The sequence below is a fragment of the Melozone crissalis genome, unplaced genomic scaffold (genome assembly GCF_028551555.1).
Source record: "Melozone crissalis strain CALT ecotype California unplaced genomic scaffold, PUWL_Pcris_2 ptg000023l_1, whole genome shotgun sequence".
Lineage (NCBI taxonomy): Eukaryota > Metazoa > Chordata > Aves > Passeriformes > Passerellidae > Melozone > Melozone crissalis.
The window spans coordinates 24,429,150-24,445,254 of NW_026535801.1; the positions used below are offsets into that span (position 1 = coordinate 24,429,150).

At 34.4% G+C, this 16,105-nt stretch overlaps 1 protein-coding gene across 2 annotated transcripts in view; it reads left to right on the top strand.

Annotated features, from left to right (window-relative positions):
* Positions 1–16,105, top strand: part of KCNH7 (potassium voltage-gated channel subfamily H member 7) — a 208,083-nt gene that overhangs the window by 169,352 nt on the left and 22,626 nt on the right. For both annotated transcript variants that reach the window (XM_054277503.1, XM_054277504.1), the window contains 4 exons: positions 514–913; positions 1,386–1,585; positions 11,589–11,841; positions 14,600–14,805. In XM_054277503.1, the coding sequence (XP_054133478.1) occupies positions 514–913; positions 1,386–1,585; positions 11,589–11,841; positions 14,600–14,805 (1,059 nt within the window). The remainder of the gene's footprint in view (positions 1–513; positions 914–1,385; positions 1,586–11,588; positions 11,842–14,599; positions 14,806–16,105) is intronic.

Genomic DNA, 16,105 nt, shown 5'->3' on the forward strand with positions numbered 1-16,105 from the left:
TCTGCCCTAATGCTTCACTTTTCTAGACTATGTGTGTCAGGGCATTGCAAGGAGTTTCTAAGTCAGGATCAAATACAGTCACACAGCTTTCTTCAAGAATACTTATTACCTCTGTCGACTTATTACCTATATAGTCATATAATTATGAGTAGTTCTAATAATTTACACACTTTATCATGTTAAAAAATCATTAATCTGTTGGATCATTGAATCCATTATGGTCAACTCAAGAGTCCAGATCAAGTAAAATATTCAACATGAAAGGGTATTTAGCACATAATGACAACTTCAATATATCTTGATTTTAAATGTACATTTCTTATTTTTTTCCCTGGTTTTATAATGAAATTGATAGCTTAAAGATAATGAAATTAAATTTACATTGAAAGGTGTTCTTCTACTCTTTGTGTTGATTCCCCAAAAAAATGGAATTTGTAGTGGTTTATTCATGCTTACTATACATGAGAATACATTTGGTAACAGAGAAAATCAATTCCTATCTTATTTTTACAGACAACTACATTAATAGGCCTTCTGAAGACAGCTAGACTGCTGCGTTTGGTGAGGGTAGCACGGAAACTGGACAGATACTCCGAATATGGTGCTGCAGTTCTGATGCTCCTTATGTGCATATTTGCACTAATTGCACACTGGCTTGCTTGCATTTGGTATGCCATTGGAAATGTAGAAAGACCTTACTTGGCTCACAAGATTGGCTGGTTGGATTCTTTAGGAGAACAACTAGGGAAGCATTACAATAAGAGTGATGCAAGCTCTGGACCATCTATCAAGGACAAATATGTTACAGCACTTTATTTTACCTTCAGCAGTCTGACAAGTGTAGGATTTGGAAATGTGTCTCCAAACACCAACTCAGAGAAAATCTTTTCCATCTGTGTCATGTTGATTGGCTGTAAGTAATTTTATCATGGATTTTAATCTTTTTTTCCTCTCTGTGTTTGAGCAAATGGCTTAACATTCTAAACTAATAAGATTATAAGCATGCAGCCGGAAGGGCAAATTCCTAGGGAAAGGAATGTTGTATGCAAAAATATGTTGTGATTCATCCAGTGTCAGGAAGTAATCAAGTTGCTTAACTACTCAAAATCTGTTATCCAAACTGTCAGAATATCTGTGTTATATATCAGTGTCTGTAAGCAAATCCTGTATAAGGTAAGAAGGTGAGTTTGGAGCAGATTTAGGAAATTCTATCCCATCATATTTATATAATCATAATTATATTTTATTTTTCTATTTAAAACTGAACCCATAAATGTATGCATACCTTTTTAACTCTTCCCTTTGTTCTTAACTTTTGCTTAGCCGTACTCATCTGCAAAACCCAATGATATGACTTAAGTAAGTTTTGTTTCTCTTTAATCCAGCATTAATGTACGCTAGCATTTTCGGAAACGTATCCGCAATAATCCAAAGGCTCTACTCGGGAACTGCACGGTACCACATGCAGATGCTGCGAGTGAAGGAGTTCATCCGCTTCCATCAGATCCCAAACCCACTGCGGCAGCGCCTGGAGGAATATTTCCAGCATGCGTGGACATACACCAATGGCATTGACATGAACATGGTATGATCATCTGTTTTTCAGGCAGAGATGCTGAGCAATAGATAAATGCATGAGAAATTAGAAAGGCACTTTTAGTCTTTAGTATTTTCTAGTATTTTTTTGTAAGCTGTAAAAGTACAAACTTAAGAAGGTGCATATACATCTCAGTTGTTTACAATCAAGCCACTGCATGTTTGGCATACAAACATTTCACTGCCTAGGTTATTGCCAGGTATATCGGTAATCTGAATTCTCATTGTGTATAGGAAAGCTTGAGAACTGTAGGCTGCTTCTGTAAGCTTAAACAGGAAAAAAAATATAGGTTTCTTCTTTCAGATGTAGGTGTTCCAGAATTTTGTTTGTTCTTCACCCTGATTTTCCACTTCCAGTATCAAACAAGAGAACCTGTGTTCTGTTGATGTCTGCAGAGCTACTGTTCTATAAAACCTGTGGAGATCAATTTTTTTTCCAAATCTTTCCATGAAATCTAGAACAGGTATATTGGGAATAGGTTGAAGAGAGGAGCAGGCACGTTTTGCTGCTCTTTTCAAAGAGATATAATTGAATCACATGATAGTCTGAATAATTTGCTTGCATTCACAGCCATGTAATTCTGCACAGAAAATCAACACAGTACTACTAACCATTTAGCCATCCACAGAAACTCATTTCTGACAAGGAATAACACTCATTTTTTCTGGTTTTGATAAAAAAAGCCCCTGTAATCTCTCCTTCTATAAATACATGGCTAGCTAAAAAGGAATAACAATCTGTTAGTGAGCAAAAAGTAAGCATCTATATGATTCTCTGATTTTCTGGAGATAGAAACATTTTTTCTGAAAAGTCAACATCAATTTGAAGACACTGAGGGCATTATACATCTTAAAGACCTGTGAATCTGTGTCTCTGTAGGGATGCTTTCCAGAGGTATTCAGAGCTGTAGATTAGAAACTGCAGAACTCTCAAGAAAGCTGTCAAGAACAAGAAAATCTACACACTTTTTAATAATTTAACTAGAAATCAACTTCCAAAATTTTGACATACATTCAAACAGCTTTCATGTGATATCTATAACTACATTTCTGAATGACTGTCAGAGTACAACATTTTTATGCAGCAAACAGAAAAAATGGTCTCGATTAAAATCTTTTATGAAGATGAATCACTGACAATTTGACTTTATGGTTACCATTAAGTAAAGCAGATCTTGAAAATACAATAGAAAATTAATATATTTGTCTTCACCTGCCACTTCCATGTGTCCCCTCCAAAGGAATAATATGTCCAGGGCAGGACAAGGACAATTGTATAAACCTCTGCTGGGGATTACTGCAGTGGAAGGCAGCATCAGTAGCTTCATCCTGTGTGGCACTGAATAGCCCTAATTCCTTCTGATGGCAATGGAATTGTGGGGTACTCAGCACTCCGCAGGATCAGGCCCTTAAGCTGCAGGTGTGTTCAACCTAAGCCTAAAGCAGCTCAATGAATTATTTCTGAAGATATTACAAAATCATATGTGCCTTAAGTAATTCATTACCACTAATGGATGTACTAAAACCCCCTGGTTCACATGAAATAGTAACTATAACTGGATATTGTCACATGAAGAGTTGCATAATTTGGAAACTGGTGTACGGAAATTAGTCTTGGATTTGTCATGAATGTGAAACAACAATTAAATGGATTAAATAGCCCATATTCTGCAATATGATTGTGAGGCAGTATGGAGGATTTGTTTTTAATAAAGTCTGGAAAAACTCTCAAGTTTAGTATCTTGTTTCATTGTATTTCATTCCTTATTCTATTCACAGTTCTACCCTCATGTTATGTCAATCGCCTTATTTCCTTTAAGAGTTAGAATGAATTACACTTAGTACAAGGATAATATAAGAATTGTGTGATTTACATTGTACTTATGAAAGATTTATCTCTTTCCTGTCTGCTTCACACCTAAATACATGGAATAACACCACCCACTGGTAAGAGCAGGAGGTATTTATATCAAATTTAATTCCAGTATAAAGTGTGAAGAATATCCATGTTATCTGTTGGGTTTAGAGCTTGTTCAGTGCTTTCTAATTTTAATTGTAACTTTTTGCATGATGAAGGGGTAGATAGCAAAGGGAAATAATCCAAGCAGAATCAGATGTGGGGCAAAATGGTTACTAAAAATTAGACATTAAAAAATGTCAATCTAACCATGTTTATTAATCACTGTTTTACCCCACAACTCAAGTCATGCTTCTTTGCCCAAAAAAGGTCATGTGCATATTGGTTTGCATCAGATAGTTGCTCTGTAGGAATGTCACTGACAAAGTTGTCATGCTGCTGATCATTCTGCATTTTCCTTTGTGTGAATGCTCTTGGTTTACACCATATATGCATGTTAACACACACACCAATGATGTTTTCTTGACTATTAGCCATGCGCATATGAGTTGGACTTGCATGTGGTTTTTACTTAATTTTGCATGAAATATTTGCATTTAGAATAAAGGACTAATATTGTCCTCAAACAAATGTGTTTGACTTCTGCCCATGTCTACTTGGAGTTTTTTGTGAATTCTGAAGGCAGAATTTCATCTAATATCTTTTTTCTTCATTTCATGACTGAAAGCTGATAAAAAAATCAAAAATCTCCTTTGAAATCTCCTTTGAAATATTATGTGCATAATAATTTACATTGTATATATATATATATATGTACATGCAACATATACACATACATACTCATATATATATATATATATATATATATATATATATATATATATAAATAACATGGAGAATATGTTTCAAAAGATGTTTTAAATTATCCTCAGTAATATATTTAAGAATCCAGGTAAAGTGGAAAACAAAATACAAAAAAAGAGATTAAACAGAAACCCTTTTAATCTCAGGAGTAATTGTGCACTAAGACTAAACTTGATTTTCTAAACAAAATTCTACATCTTAGATTGCAAATGCTTACTTGAAATGGTTAAACTTAAAATTAGCTTTAAAGACCTGCAAGTGAAATATGCTGAGACCTTGTTTATGTGTTCATTTGCTCCCTTCTGCTCCATTTCTACATATTTTTGATTATATTTCATTACATAATGTATTTTGGTTAAAAACAGTTTCACATAATTATGCATGGACTGGATAAACAGGATTTGGGATTTATTTTAATCTGGATTAAAAAATCTTGAGTCTATAGAATAAGCATAATTTAAATCATGTCCCTGTGATATACGCTGGCAAAGTCAAATTACAAAAAAAAGTTTACATTGCATATTGTTTCATGAAAGATGTCACCAGTCCCAAAGAATCCAATTCTTGTAATCATTTTAACTGTTCTGTTCTAGTTTTTCCAAATTCTTTTTGCCCTCTTTTTCCTCTTTCATTCCTATGTTATCAGTCCAGCACTGATAATGGCATGCCTATGATGCTTACCCTAAAAAGATTAGCTATTTAGTGTTTGAGATATTTAAGTTATGCATGTATTTTTTACAATCCTGTCCCATCCTTTCTTTCCATGGATCTTCCATGCATCTGAATAGCTTTATTGATTTGTTTTACATTTGAAAAGAGTTCGAAGAAGTAACTAAGTGTTACTTCTTGTTACTTCTTGTTACTAGTTGAAAAGTGTTTAGTCCAGTGTAAACATTAATTAAAATTTTGGGTGCGGGACAGATGTCCTTTTGGTTTGGGTTTTGTCCAATAGCACGAAAGGGGAGCACAAATCGGAATTTTTATGAATGAGTGTATGGTTTCTCCTGCAAGCATCCAAGCAATTGGTTCATTTTACTGTTGTCATAACTGTCTTGGCCACTGTGATCATACAAGTACAATAGAGCACACACCTATCTTGAACCAGTAATTCTATAGTAGCAAATAAAGGCCAGATTCGCCATTGCCTTGAACAGGCTTCTTTTGTAAGAAATTGGCCATTGACACCTGGTTTACATCACTACACTTTTTCATTCTTGCTTTTTCTCCCACTGTGATCACTTCTTACAATAAAACCAGTTTTAGCAGTAGAACCAGTGCCACTAATGTATTTGAAAGCAGAGGATTAGAGAAGTAAATAAGAATTTCAAAAACAGCAAGGAGAAATTCTTTGTACCATCAAAAGACTAGTGCAAATTAGATGTGTTTGGAACAAAATCTAGCAGTAAATCCTTAAACCTTAAAAGGGAATATGTAATCATGTTGGAACTTGGCACTGCTACTTGCCTATATGTTAGAACATAAATCACAAGATATAAACCAGCCACAAAGTACCTTATGACTAGCCATAAACCTGTTCTTTCATTTTCTAAAAGAGGCAATTTTAAGAACCTGATCGCCTCCAAAGAATTGAGTGTAAAAAATAAGACCTCATTAAAAAATATTTTCAAGGATGTCCACCTATTTCTAAATGATCCTTTATCAGTTTCTCAGTGCATTATTATATTTTGTGGTCTAACATATCAAAAGAAGAGCAATTAATTTTTCAACTATCGTATTTTTTGAAATACCCAGATCTGGTCAATCTTCAACTTCTATAGACTTAAAACTTTTCTCTAGGTAAGGGAGTCAACAGTTGAAGAAACCGAAATAATTTTCCATCTGCCTTGTTCAGCAATGTATCATATCACAGAGATCACTATTCAGATATACTCAGAAACTGTAATAGGACTGTAGAAGAATGGTCCACTGCAGCTTCACTAAGTCCAGCATAAAGATGTCACACATCTGTGTTGTGGTGATGACTGAAAGCAAAACATCCTATTCTTGATAAGGTTGTGAGGCTTCAATCTCATTGAAAGGTGAATTAGCTCATTATCACATACTGCTTCTCTCTCAACTGTTGAAAGGAAACATACTGAATATTTTAAAAACTCATTCTCTACAAAGACGATTTTTCAGAAATATTCTTTCTTCTATGTGGAGTCCAAGAGCTTCTGGAGCAGTATTGTTGCCAGCTGTGACCCTGTTCTTTCTTTTCTAAATGCTGAAAACGCTTGGAAATGTTTCAACCTTCTACTCACAGAAATAATTAATTTCTGTAATTAATTATCACAGGAATATTGAATAGTAAATTCTAAATTCTTTCTAGAAATAAAATTGTTGAATTGCAGAAATGTTTAGCCTGGATGATGTTATTCAATTACAAGAGTCAAATGTCTGTGATGGAACTAAATCCCACACTATTCTCCATCAGAGGAAACAGCTGCTGGAGGACAGAAATCCTAATTCAAAATCTAAGCAGTGCAATTTGTGCAGCTAAAGAGTATCAGGTTAGCCTTAAAATTAGGTGGCTGGCAAAAACATAAAAATTAAATACATAGGTTATTTCACCAAATATATGAATTAATATTAATTAATTTTGCTAATTGTTTCTGAACAAAGACAAAAGATTAATAAAAATGAAAGGTTTTAATATGAAGTTCAACTTTTATTATTCAAATATTTTGAGAACTTTATTCAGCATTTAGTGATGCCAATGTCAACATAGCCTGAGATCTCTCTAATGAGGGTGAGAACCAAATACATATTAAGTATGTGTGGGCATGACACAAAGTGAATTTACTCTTGCCTCTTTGTACCTTCAGCTGCTCAAAATTTTTGCTGTGTTAATTTTTTGTATGGATCAGTTTCTCAAACCATTTCCCAAGGAGAGATCATGACAAGGCTGGAATAATCTGACAAAGTGGAGAAGGACCAGAATACTCTTTCAGTTTATGTCATCTTAAATTCTCAGAGGAACTTGGGAGTATCCCTTTATCTTTCCCTCTATATGCTGGGCACCTGCCACTCATAAACAAGTCTAAACTGGTTCTAGGACAAGAAAGCTTTAGTCACTAGTTTCAACATATCCCAAACACAGCACAACACACAAGAGCACTTTTGTGCTCTCTTCAGCTGCTGTTTGGTTTTTAATGATCCCACCTATATTTCAGCAGAGAAAATGTGTGACAGAAGATTATATGCAGAATTAAAGAGTATCTTTGATTGTAAGGCAACAAGCACTGGAGAATCTCTCATACCAGGAAAGGCTGAGGGAACTGGGAGTGCTCAGCCAGATGGGAGAAATGAAGGTTCACAGAGGATCACATCTATGTGAGCAAATACCTGAAGGGAGGGTGTAAAAAATGTGGGAAAAAGTTTAATTTCAGTGGTGCCCAGTGACAGGACCAGAGGTAATTATCACACACTGAAACTGGAGGATTTGACCAAACACCAGGAAACACATATTTTCTGTGAGGATAACTAAGCACGGGTAGAAGTTGCCCAGAGTGGTGGTGGCATCTCCATCCTTGGAGGTATTTGAAAGCCCTTGGTATTACCCTGGCTACCAGCTCTAAGTAGACCTCCTTGAGCAGGGAGGATGGACCAGATGATCTCTCCAACAAGATCATTTCCATCCTCAATCATTCTGTGGTTTTGTTGGTATGGAATGTGGTATTTCCATGTTTAATAAAAACTAGCTAATATCATGGTTTACTTCAGGTTAAATACTTTCTAAATATTTCTATGAGTCCTATATCAATATCTGTTCCAGAACTGAGAATTAAAAATCTAAAAATTGTCATGAATTTTATAACTTATCCAAAAAACCTCAAGGTTATCTTTGGCCCAAACACTTGCTTGCTGCCTGAGATTAAGGCACAAAGATATGTCCAAATCTGTTGTCACAAATGTGCCTGATAAATGTGTGATATCTTGCTGTCATCCGGAGAAAAGATATTAATGAAGCTGGACTCCCTCTCCTCATAAAAAGATCACGTTCTTCAAGGCAGTATGAATCATGTCCCTATTATCCTCACAAGCAATTACTTATTCTGTGTAAAATATTTTACATCTCTCTGGATGGCGTTATCCTCATCTGTAAGCATGCCACGTAGATAAATCAACGTTATGTGATGTGGAGTAAGTTTCATTCCAAACAGGAAGAAATAACTGAACTTGGACTTGATAACTATCAATGACAGACAACTGCAGCCTGTGGTCACAGCATCTTAACTGATTTTCCTTTACTTTTGCTTTGTCATGGCGGGAGGGCTAAATCTGATTTTATGTCTTATTACATGTCTTTTTAAAAATATCTGTGTGTATTTCTTTAATTATGCATGACTTCTGATTCCAAACATTATTCTAACCATAAGAATCCAAGATTTTTCTCACCAGGGCCCCGTGGAATCACAACTGAGGAGATATTGTGTATAACAATAGAAATATGTTAGGAAAGAATGGAACAATTGAAAGTCAAATCTGTATTTAAATGATTTATTAGTTTTGGGTTTTCGTTAATAATAATATTATTAAACAGCACTTCTAATTTTATAATTTTCGATTTTTTATTTTGAAGACTGCATGAATGGTTTTCTAATATTTAGAATAGGCAGAGCATGTACAAATTTGATGTTGATGTTGATTCTCACAACATAACATAATTTTCAATAGAATTTCAGTAATGAAATCAGAATATGAGAGTGAATGTAACAAATATTTGAGAGTTTGGGCTGGCAAAATGTCTGTACTGCACAGCATAAAACTTCATCTGGAAACATCAAATTCTCTATTATGTCACCTACTGGACTTAGATTAAACACCTCACCACACACAATGCATGCAATATGGTAAGCTCTTTTTGGTAATGTAGGCTTTACCATTGTTTTAACAAATTTATCTTCTAATCAGCTTCTTTCTTGAATTTCTAAGCTTGTATTAATGGAATAATCTCCATTGGAAACCAATGTTATTTAGTCTTCCTTTTAGGCATTTTAAAACTGTGATATTAAAGAGTAGATGGTTTTTGTCTCTGATGTATAAAACTACTTTAGAGTGTAAGCTCCATGGAGCAGGACCTTTTTAGTCACAGATGCTTGAAAAGAGGCTGGTATCTTTCAGATGTCATTGACACTTAAATAACTGTCAATTGATATGCAATGATTTTAGAATAGTTTCATGACAAATATAAATTAATTGTAAAAATAATTATTTCTATAAGGGAATATCCAAAGTATCTTCAGAAATATAAACTAACACACATTGTCTGCATGGGTTTTGCTTAATGGTAAAATACAATCCCTTGAAAATCAGATAAACAGCTGATGTGAAAAATTAAAACTATTTATTCTAAATGCAATCTAACTGCTCATGACTTCCTAACAATTCAAATACACTTTTCTTGTAAGTAGTTCTGAATTCAAAATACATTTCCTATTTCATACCCTATAAAAAATGGAGCTCGTTTAAATTATATTCAGATACATACATAACAAACAAATTAATTCAAAATAGGTCTTTTGCACTCACATGACTAGAAAACAATTTCAAAATAAACACAATTCTTTTTCTCCTGTTTCACTGCTGTACATATTTGTTTCTCAGTTTTTCACTATCATTGAGCAAATAAGTTCCTACAAACTACAGCTTTTTTATTTCAATATAATTACATTATACTAAAAAGCATAATTGGGTACTAAGCTATTTCTAGTGATGTAATAGATGCTGAAAACAGAGTGATGCCACAGAAGCTTTTCATTTATGCTATTTCATTTTGCTTACTGTTGTTGAATGCTGACTTTTTCTGATGATGTATAGATTTCATATGGTAATGCCATAAGACTCAAAAAATTGTTCTATATATGTGTGTTAAAATATTGTTTGTTATTTCACAGCATTGATTTCCATTAGCAATCATAAAAACATTTCAATACTGTTAAAGGTTCTAATATCTCACTTTTACAACATAACTCGGCTTGTGCAGACAGAAGCCTCATATCAGAAATGTGTTCATTTTCACCAGCAAGGGATATGAGTTATGAATAATTTCTGCAATGAGAGTGAGTACACAGGATTTTTTGTGCTGAAGTAGAAATTAATATAACAACAAGTGAATGGATTTTGGATATATCTTTTCTCTGCAGAAATGTTTACAAATTTATTTAAAAACAGTGCAGAGGATAAACAAGGATGAAATAATAGACTGATCTAATAACAAAGAGATACGTCCTGTTCACATATTCATAAGACTTGTAGCATCAGTACGTATTTTGCCTTGAGTAACATGCAGCAGTTGTAGCTGTCCCTAGGGAAAGCCTATGACCCAATCACACCACTGACAGCAGGTAACAGGATATAACAAAGAAAGGTGGTGTGTCATACTGTGTCAGCATGTGCAGAGTCACTCACAGTACTCCCATGAATTCAGTAGCAGAAATGTTTATAGATTCTAAAACAATCAGAGTTGTATTATCCTAGAGAACTTAGAAAAGGTCACAGATAATGACCATGTTGTAAATAACTCCTTTCCTTCTAAACAAAATTAACATGTTGCCATGGTACCCAAGAGGAATCCCATGATTCTACTTCAGGCAAACTCCCATTGTTCTGAGTAAAAGATGAGCAAGGACCACAGCAAGTAGCCCTGTTGTTTGCTGAGCAAATAATCTGTCTATGTAAATCTGCAAACATTGTTGTTTCAATAGGTCATGTTGCTTTCTTTCTGATAAAAATCAAAGTCCTACACTTGCAAGAGGGTTATAATTAACATGAAAATCCTAATAAAATACCCTCACTCTGAAAAATACCTAATGTTCTTCATATAGCTCTCATTTTACAAATACCATGGTGGTTTCAGCAAAAAACCTCTCATATAATAACTGTGGTACTTTGACAATTGATAAAAAGGAAATAGATATATGGAAATATATAATGGAAAAGTAAATTAGGTCTAGACTTTCCCTTTCACTGTCTTATTTGTTATTTTCCTGCAGTATGGTCATTCATGTACCCTGAGACCATTTCTTGCAATCAAAGAAAACTTAATAGCATATTTTGCAACCACTATATACGTTAGTATTTATAGGAGTACTCACATTGTAAAAGCTTTGCAATAAAGATAACACTATGAATTTGTTGAATTTTAATACTCCTACACCTTTTATGTCTATTTGTAGGTCACTTCTTCCTTTTTGTCCAGGAAGAAAACAAAAATTCTATCAAGAACTTCCATAGCATTCGCATGAAATCTTTATGCTTGTCTTTCCAGGTCCTGAAGGGATTTCCAGAATGCTTACAAGCTGACATTTGTCTGCACCTCAACCAAAATTTGCTTCAGAATTGCAAAGCTTTCCGGGGGGCCAGTAAAGGCTGCCTTCGAGCTTTGGCTATGAAATTTAAGACAACACATGCACCTCCTGGAGACACTTTAGTGCACTGTGGAGATGTTCTCACTGCTCTTTATTTTGTGTCAAGAGGCTCCATTGAAATCCTTAAGAGTGACATTGTTGTAGCCATTCTTGGTAAGTACATTATTACAAGGCATATTAAAACAGTTAGATTTTCAAAAAAAATTTATTGTTGCTCCTGGGACAGAAAATTTGTAAATATTTACTAACTACTTTTTTTTAATCAAGCAAAGAAATAATTTAAGAAGAAAAATCTACATTACTGCAATAATTCACATGCACCAGAGCCCAGACCTCTGGATTTCTAAAGATTTATCTTTAGTCACATTAATCCCTAGGTGAAAGACAAGCTGCAAGTTAAGGCAAGCAGATATCTAATTATTCCAGTTCTGATTATGCTGCAAGATCAAAAGTCAAGGCCACTCTGTTCTTAAACAATGAAGAAGGTATTGAGACACATAAACTCCTCTCTTTGCTAACTGGAGCAATCTACTCTGGGCATTCAAAATGTCTTCTAGAGAGTTTCAGAAATATCTGTTTCTGCCCACTAGGCATAAGGGAAAAGAAGAGAATAACAGATTAATTTTATCTAGAAGTAATGACACCAGTGTTTCCCCTATCTGTCTTACTAACACATCCTTGCTTGTATAGCATGATGAGTTACTCATTTCCTTTCCCAAAAAGTTGGCTCAGTCCAGCTGGGAGCTCACCTAGAGCTGGTTAGCTATAGCAGTACGGAAAGTAAAATAACTAAAACCCTGCATAACACAACTACCAATTTTCCCAATTTTATATTAGATAATAAGAATGCAGAGAATAATTGAGTAGATGAGTAAGGATTTTGATGTACAGAAGCATATACCAGCTGTAATATAATTCGTATATTGTCTTTCTGTTAATTGGCCACTGTAGGAACTTCTACTCAGAAAAGCAGCTGAAGCAAGATGTGGGCTGGGGGCAGTATGTTGCTATACTTTGACTGATTATTCTGTTTATGCTTTGCAGGGTGGATGTGTGAGCAGAACAAAGGTGTGCCTAAAGCAATCCTTCCCTAGGTTTAGACAGTGTTATCAAGATAATTTATCATCTCCTGCTGTTGCAGCTCATCAGCTGGGCCAGCTTTAGGCACAAACAAAGTAGGGAGCATGCAAGTATAACGTTGTGAGGTTTTTACTTAACTGTAAGAGTCCTGCCCTGATTATGAGCAGTGTGGTTCATCAAAGAAGTCATCTCTCACACCAAAAACATGTACATTTCTGTACTATTTCTATTGCACTTACAATCAAGGCAAACTGACAATTATATGCATTCATCAATTTTTTCCTGGGCCAAAGATGCAGACTGGACAAGATTTTCATATCATGCACGTGAGATCCCTGTGCTCTCACACTGTAGCAGAAAATCAGCTATTTGCAGGGCCATGCATATCTCTTCCCATCAATATCTGCCCACGATATTCTTATTAATATTCTTATTGCAGAGAAGGTTTTATGTGCCTTGAATAGGGACCTCTGAATTCATAAACATTTAGGGCAAAAGGAGTATATAGGCAAACCCTTGTTTTGTCACTGATTCCTGTTACATTTCATATTTTGTGACTGTTATATCTAATGAGCTCTGTTTTAGGAAGTAAAAACTATAGGTTTTGCTCTGAAGATATGAAGAGATGAAAATAAGATCACTTTTGATGGCATTTTATTTCCATATTTAATCACCCTTATTGTTAAAAATGTGTGCTTTATTTCCAGTATAAATTTATTTTGCTTCAATTTATTTTCATTGGTTCTTCCTATGCTTTCCTATTTATATTCTAGAAGCATTGAATACCAAGTAATTTTTCCTCTCTAAAGAATAGATGCAATGTAATCAGGTTTTCTCTTAATCTTCCCATGTTCAAGATCCTTGCTATAAATCAGCCCTTAAATTACCTTTTGCATTTTTAAGCTGCACTTTTCAACTTCCTTTTTAGAAAACAGAAAAACCAAAACTGCTCTTAGTAGCCCAGTGTGAAAGGCACAAATGTTTAACAGAGACCAAAAAATCACCACTGTATTCTTTTTTACCAGTCTCTGTTTCTCCCTTGCCATGATCACCATTTTTTTCCACAACTGTTTTCTTAGTGCCTCCCCAACCCCATTTTGCAGGTAACCCTGAAACCCTTAGTGTACAGCATACTTTCACTTTTTTCATGGCTGAAACTGCTTTGCATGGATGAAGTTTAGGTGCAGTTTGGCAAAAATGAGCAATTAAATAGAGATGAAAATCTTAACAAACCCCTATTGCAAATGTATCAACCCTGATTGGAAGAATCGTAATGGTATCAAAACAGAGGCAGATGTGTTTAAAGAGCTTGTTCAAAAGAACTCCTGCATCTTAGAAGCTTTGTATTCCCTCCAAAAAATATAAAAACTAAGTAATTTTCTACGAAAATATATTTCAAGTACAGTCAGTTCCTTCATGTAATTCTTAACAAAATGGTATTACAGACCAGACAAGTCCTGTACTAGACTGGGCAATAGAAATTACATCTTTGCCATCATAATATGATTGAAATTACCAAATAATGCTTTTAGAAGAAAGAAAAAAGGAACTTGCTCAAATCATGTTGTTTTGGTGAAACTGAAGAAAAGTTGTGATGAAACGTTCACTTAGTCCAGTTATATGCTCATGTATTATCATTGATCTTAATAATTTCACTTTTAATACTTAATAATACTGCTTTTTTTTAATATATGTGCGATGGGAATCTGACTGTATCTCTTCATGTAAAACCAAGTATTCTATGCCTCTGTCATAAAGAAATACATCATTCAATGTAAAGGCTTATTCATGTTTAAAATAATAATCTCTGTTTAATTTTTTTTTTCTGCAGGGAAAAATGATATTTTTGGAGAGATGGTACATCTTTATGCAAAACCAGGAAAGTCAAATGCAGATGTGAGAGCTTTAACTTACTGTGACTTACATAAGATCCAGAGAGAAGATCTACTTGAAGTTTTGGATATGTACCCTGAATTTTCTGATCTCTTCCTTACCAATCTGGAGCTAACTTTTAATCTGAGAGATGAAACTGCAAAGGTACCTATAATAAGGGATTTTTCTTTCTTAATATTGGGCCAAATCTGTCCCACAGTAACAATACTTGAAAATAGCATTTGAAAAACTAACAAAATGAAAAGCTAAAATCCTATATTAAAAAAATATACTCTCCTCATTGCTTCTACTGAAGTCAGTTAAACTCAGCAGAAGTCAATGAAATTATTCAGATGATGTTAATCTAACAGGATTTGGTTCTATATTTAAATAGTATTAAGACTTCACCCGGGGGATTTTGTTAAAGCCATGGAAAATATGGTTTTATTAGATGACTATAGCCTAGGTCACCACAAGGGGTACTTTTGACACTAAATGTAATTGTACATCCATAAAATAAGGATAAATCAGATTATCCACATTCCTTCTGTGTCTAGCAATAGAAAATATTTAATTGCCTTTCAAATATGAACTGTTAATTCCCTTATCTTAGCATGCACTCTACCTCCTAGGGGACTAAAAACTTACAAAAGACTTTTCAACTTTCACTCAGTCTTCAGATTTGCAGGCATTTCTTGGTCTCTTTTCCCACAGTGACTGTCCTAAGTGTCCCCTTTTGTACAAATTATATCTTCAGGAAAAGTCAAAATATTACCAATGTTTCCCAATTTCAGACTGAGAGGGTTACTCTGACTTGGGAAAGGAAGTGGGTGTTTGGCCAAAGGGGGAGTGGAAATTCTCTTGCATAGTTTGTGCTGCTGAGGCTATTGGCTTCCCCAGAAGATTGCAGGAACTCCAGCTCTGGCCACCAGGCAGGGACTAGACTGCCCACAGAATGACTGGTTTATATTTCATTGTTTCTGAGATAATGCCATTTTTTGGCTCCCTTAAAGAAAAACAGAAGTTCAGTGTGAAGGAACTAACATAACTTGGCCTCAAAGGCCTTCTAAGAAAAAATGAGAAAAAGAACACTAAAGTTGTGGGCTGCAAATCATGCAAATCATAGGGACAGTTTTGCTAATCAGGTGTGGATTTATTTGTAAAAAAATTATAACAAATACAATTTCTAACAAGGAATGTCACTTCTTTCTATTATGACCATTTTTTAATAAAATATCACTCCGAAAATAAAAGACCAATTATATCCTTTTTTTTGGTTATGCCCTTTTGTGCATTGAAAAGGTCATAATTATTAATTACATGTTAAACACAACAAAATGAATGTATGGTCTAGTGATAAATTTAAGTTAAAACAGAATGTTTTTGAATAATTTCTTGAGGATAATTTCACATTAATGATTTAAGTCTGAGAAATTATTCTTGCAATTACATTGTCATCAATGTT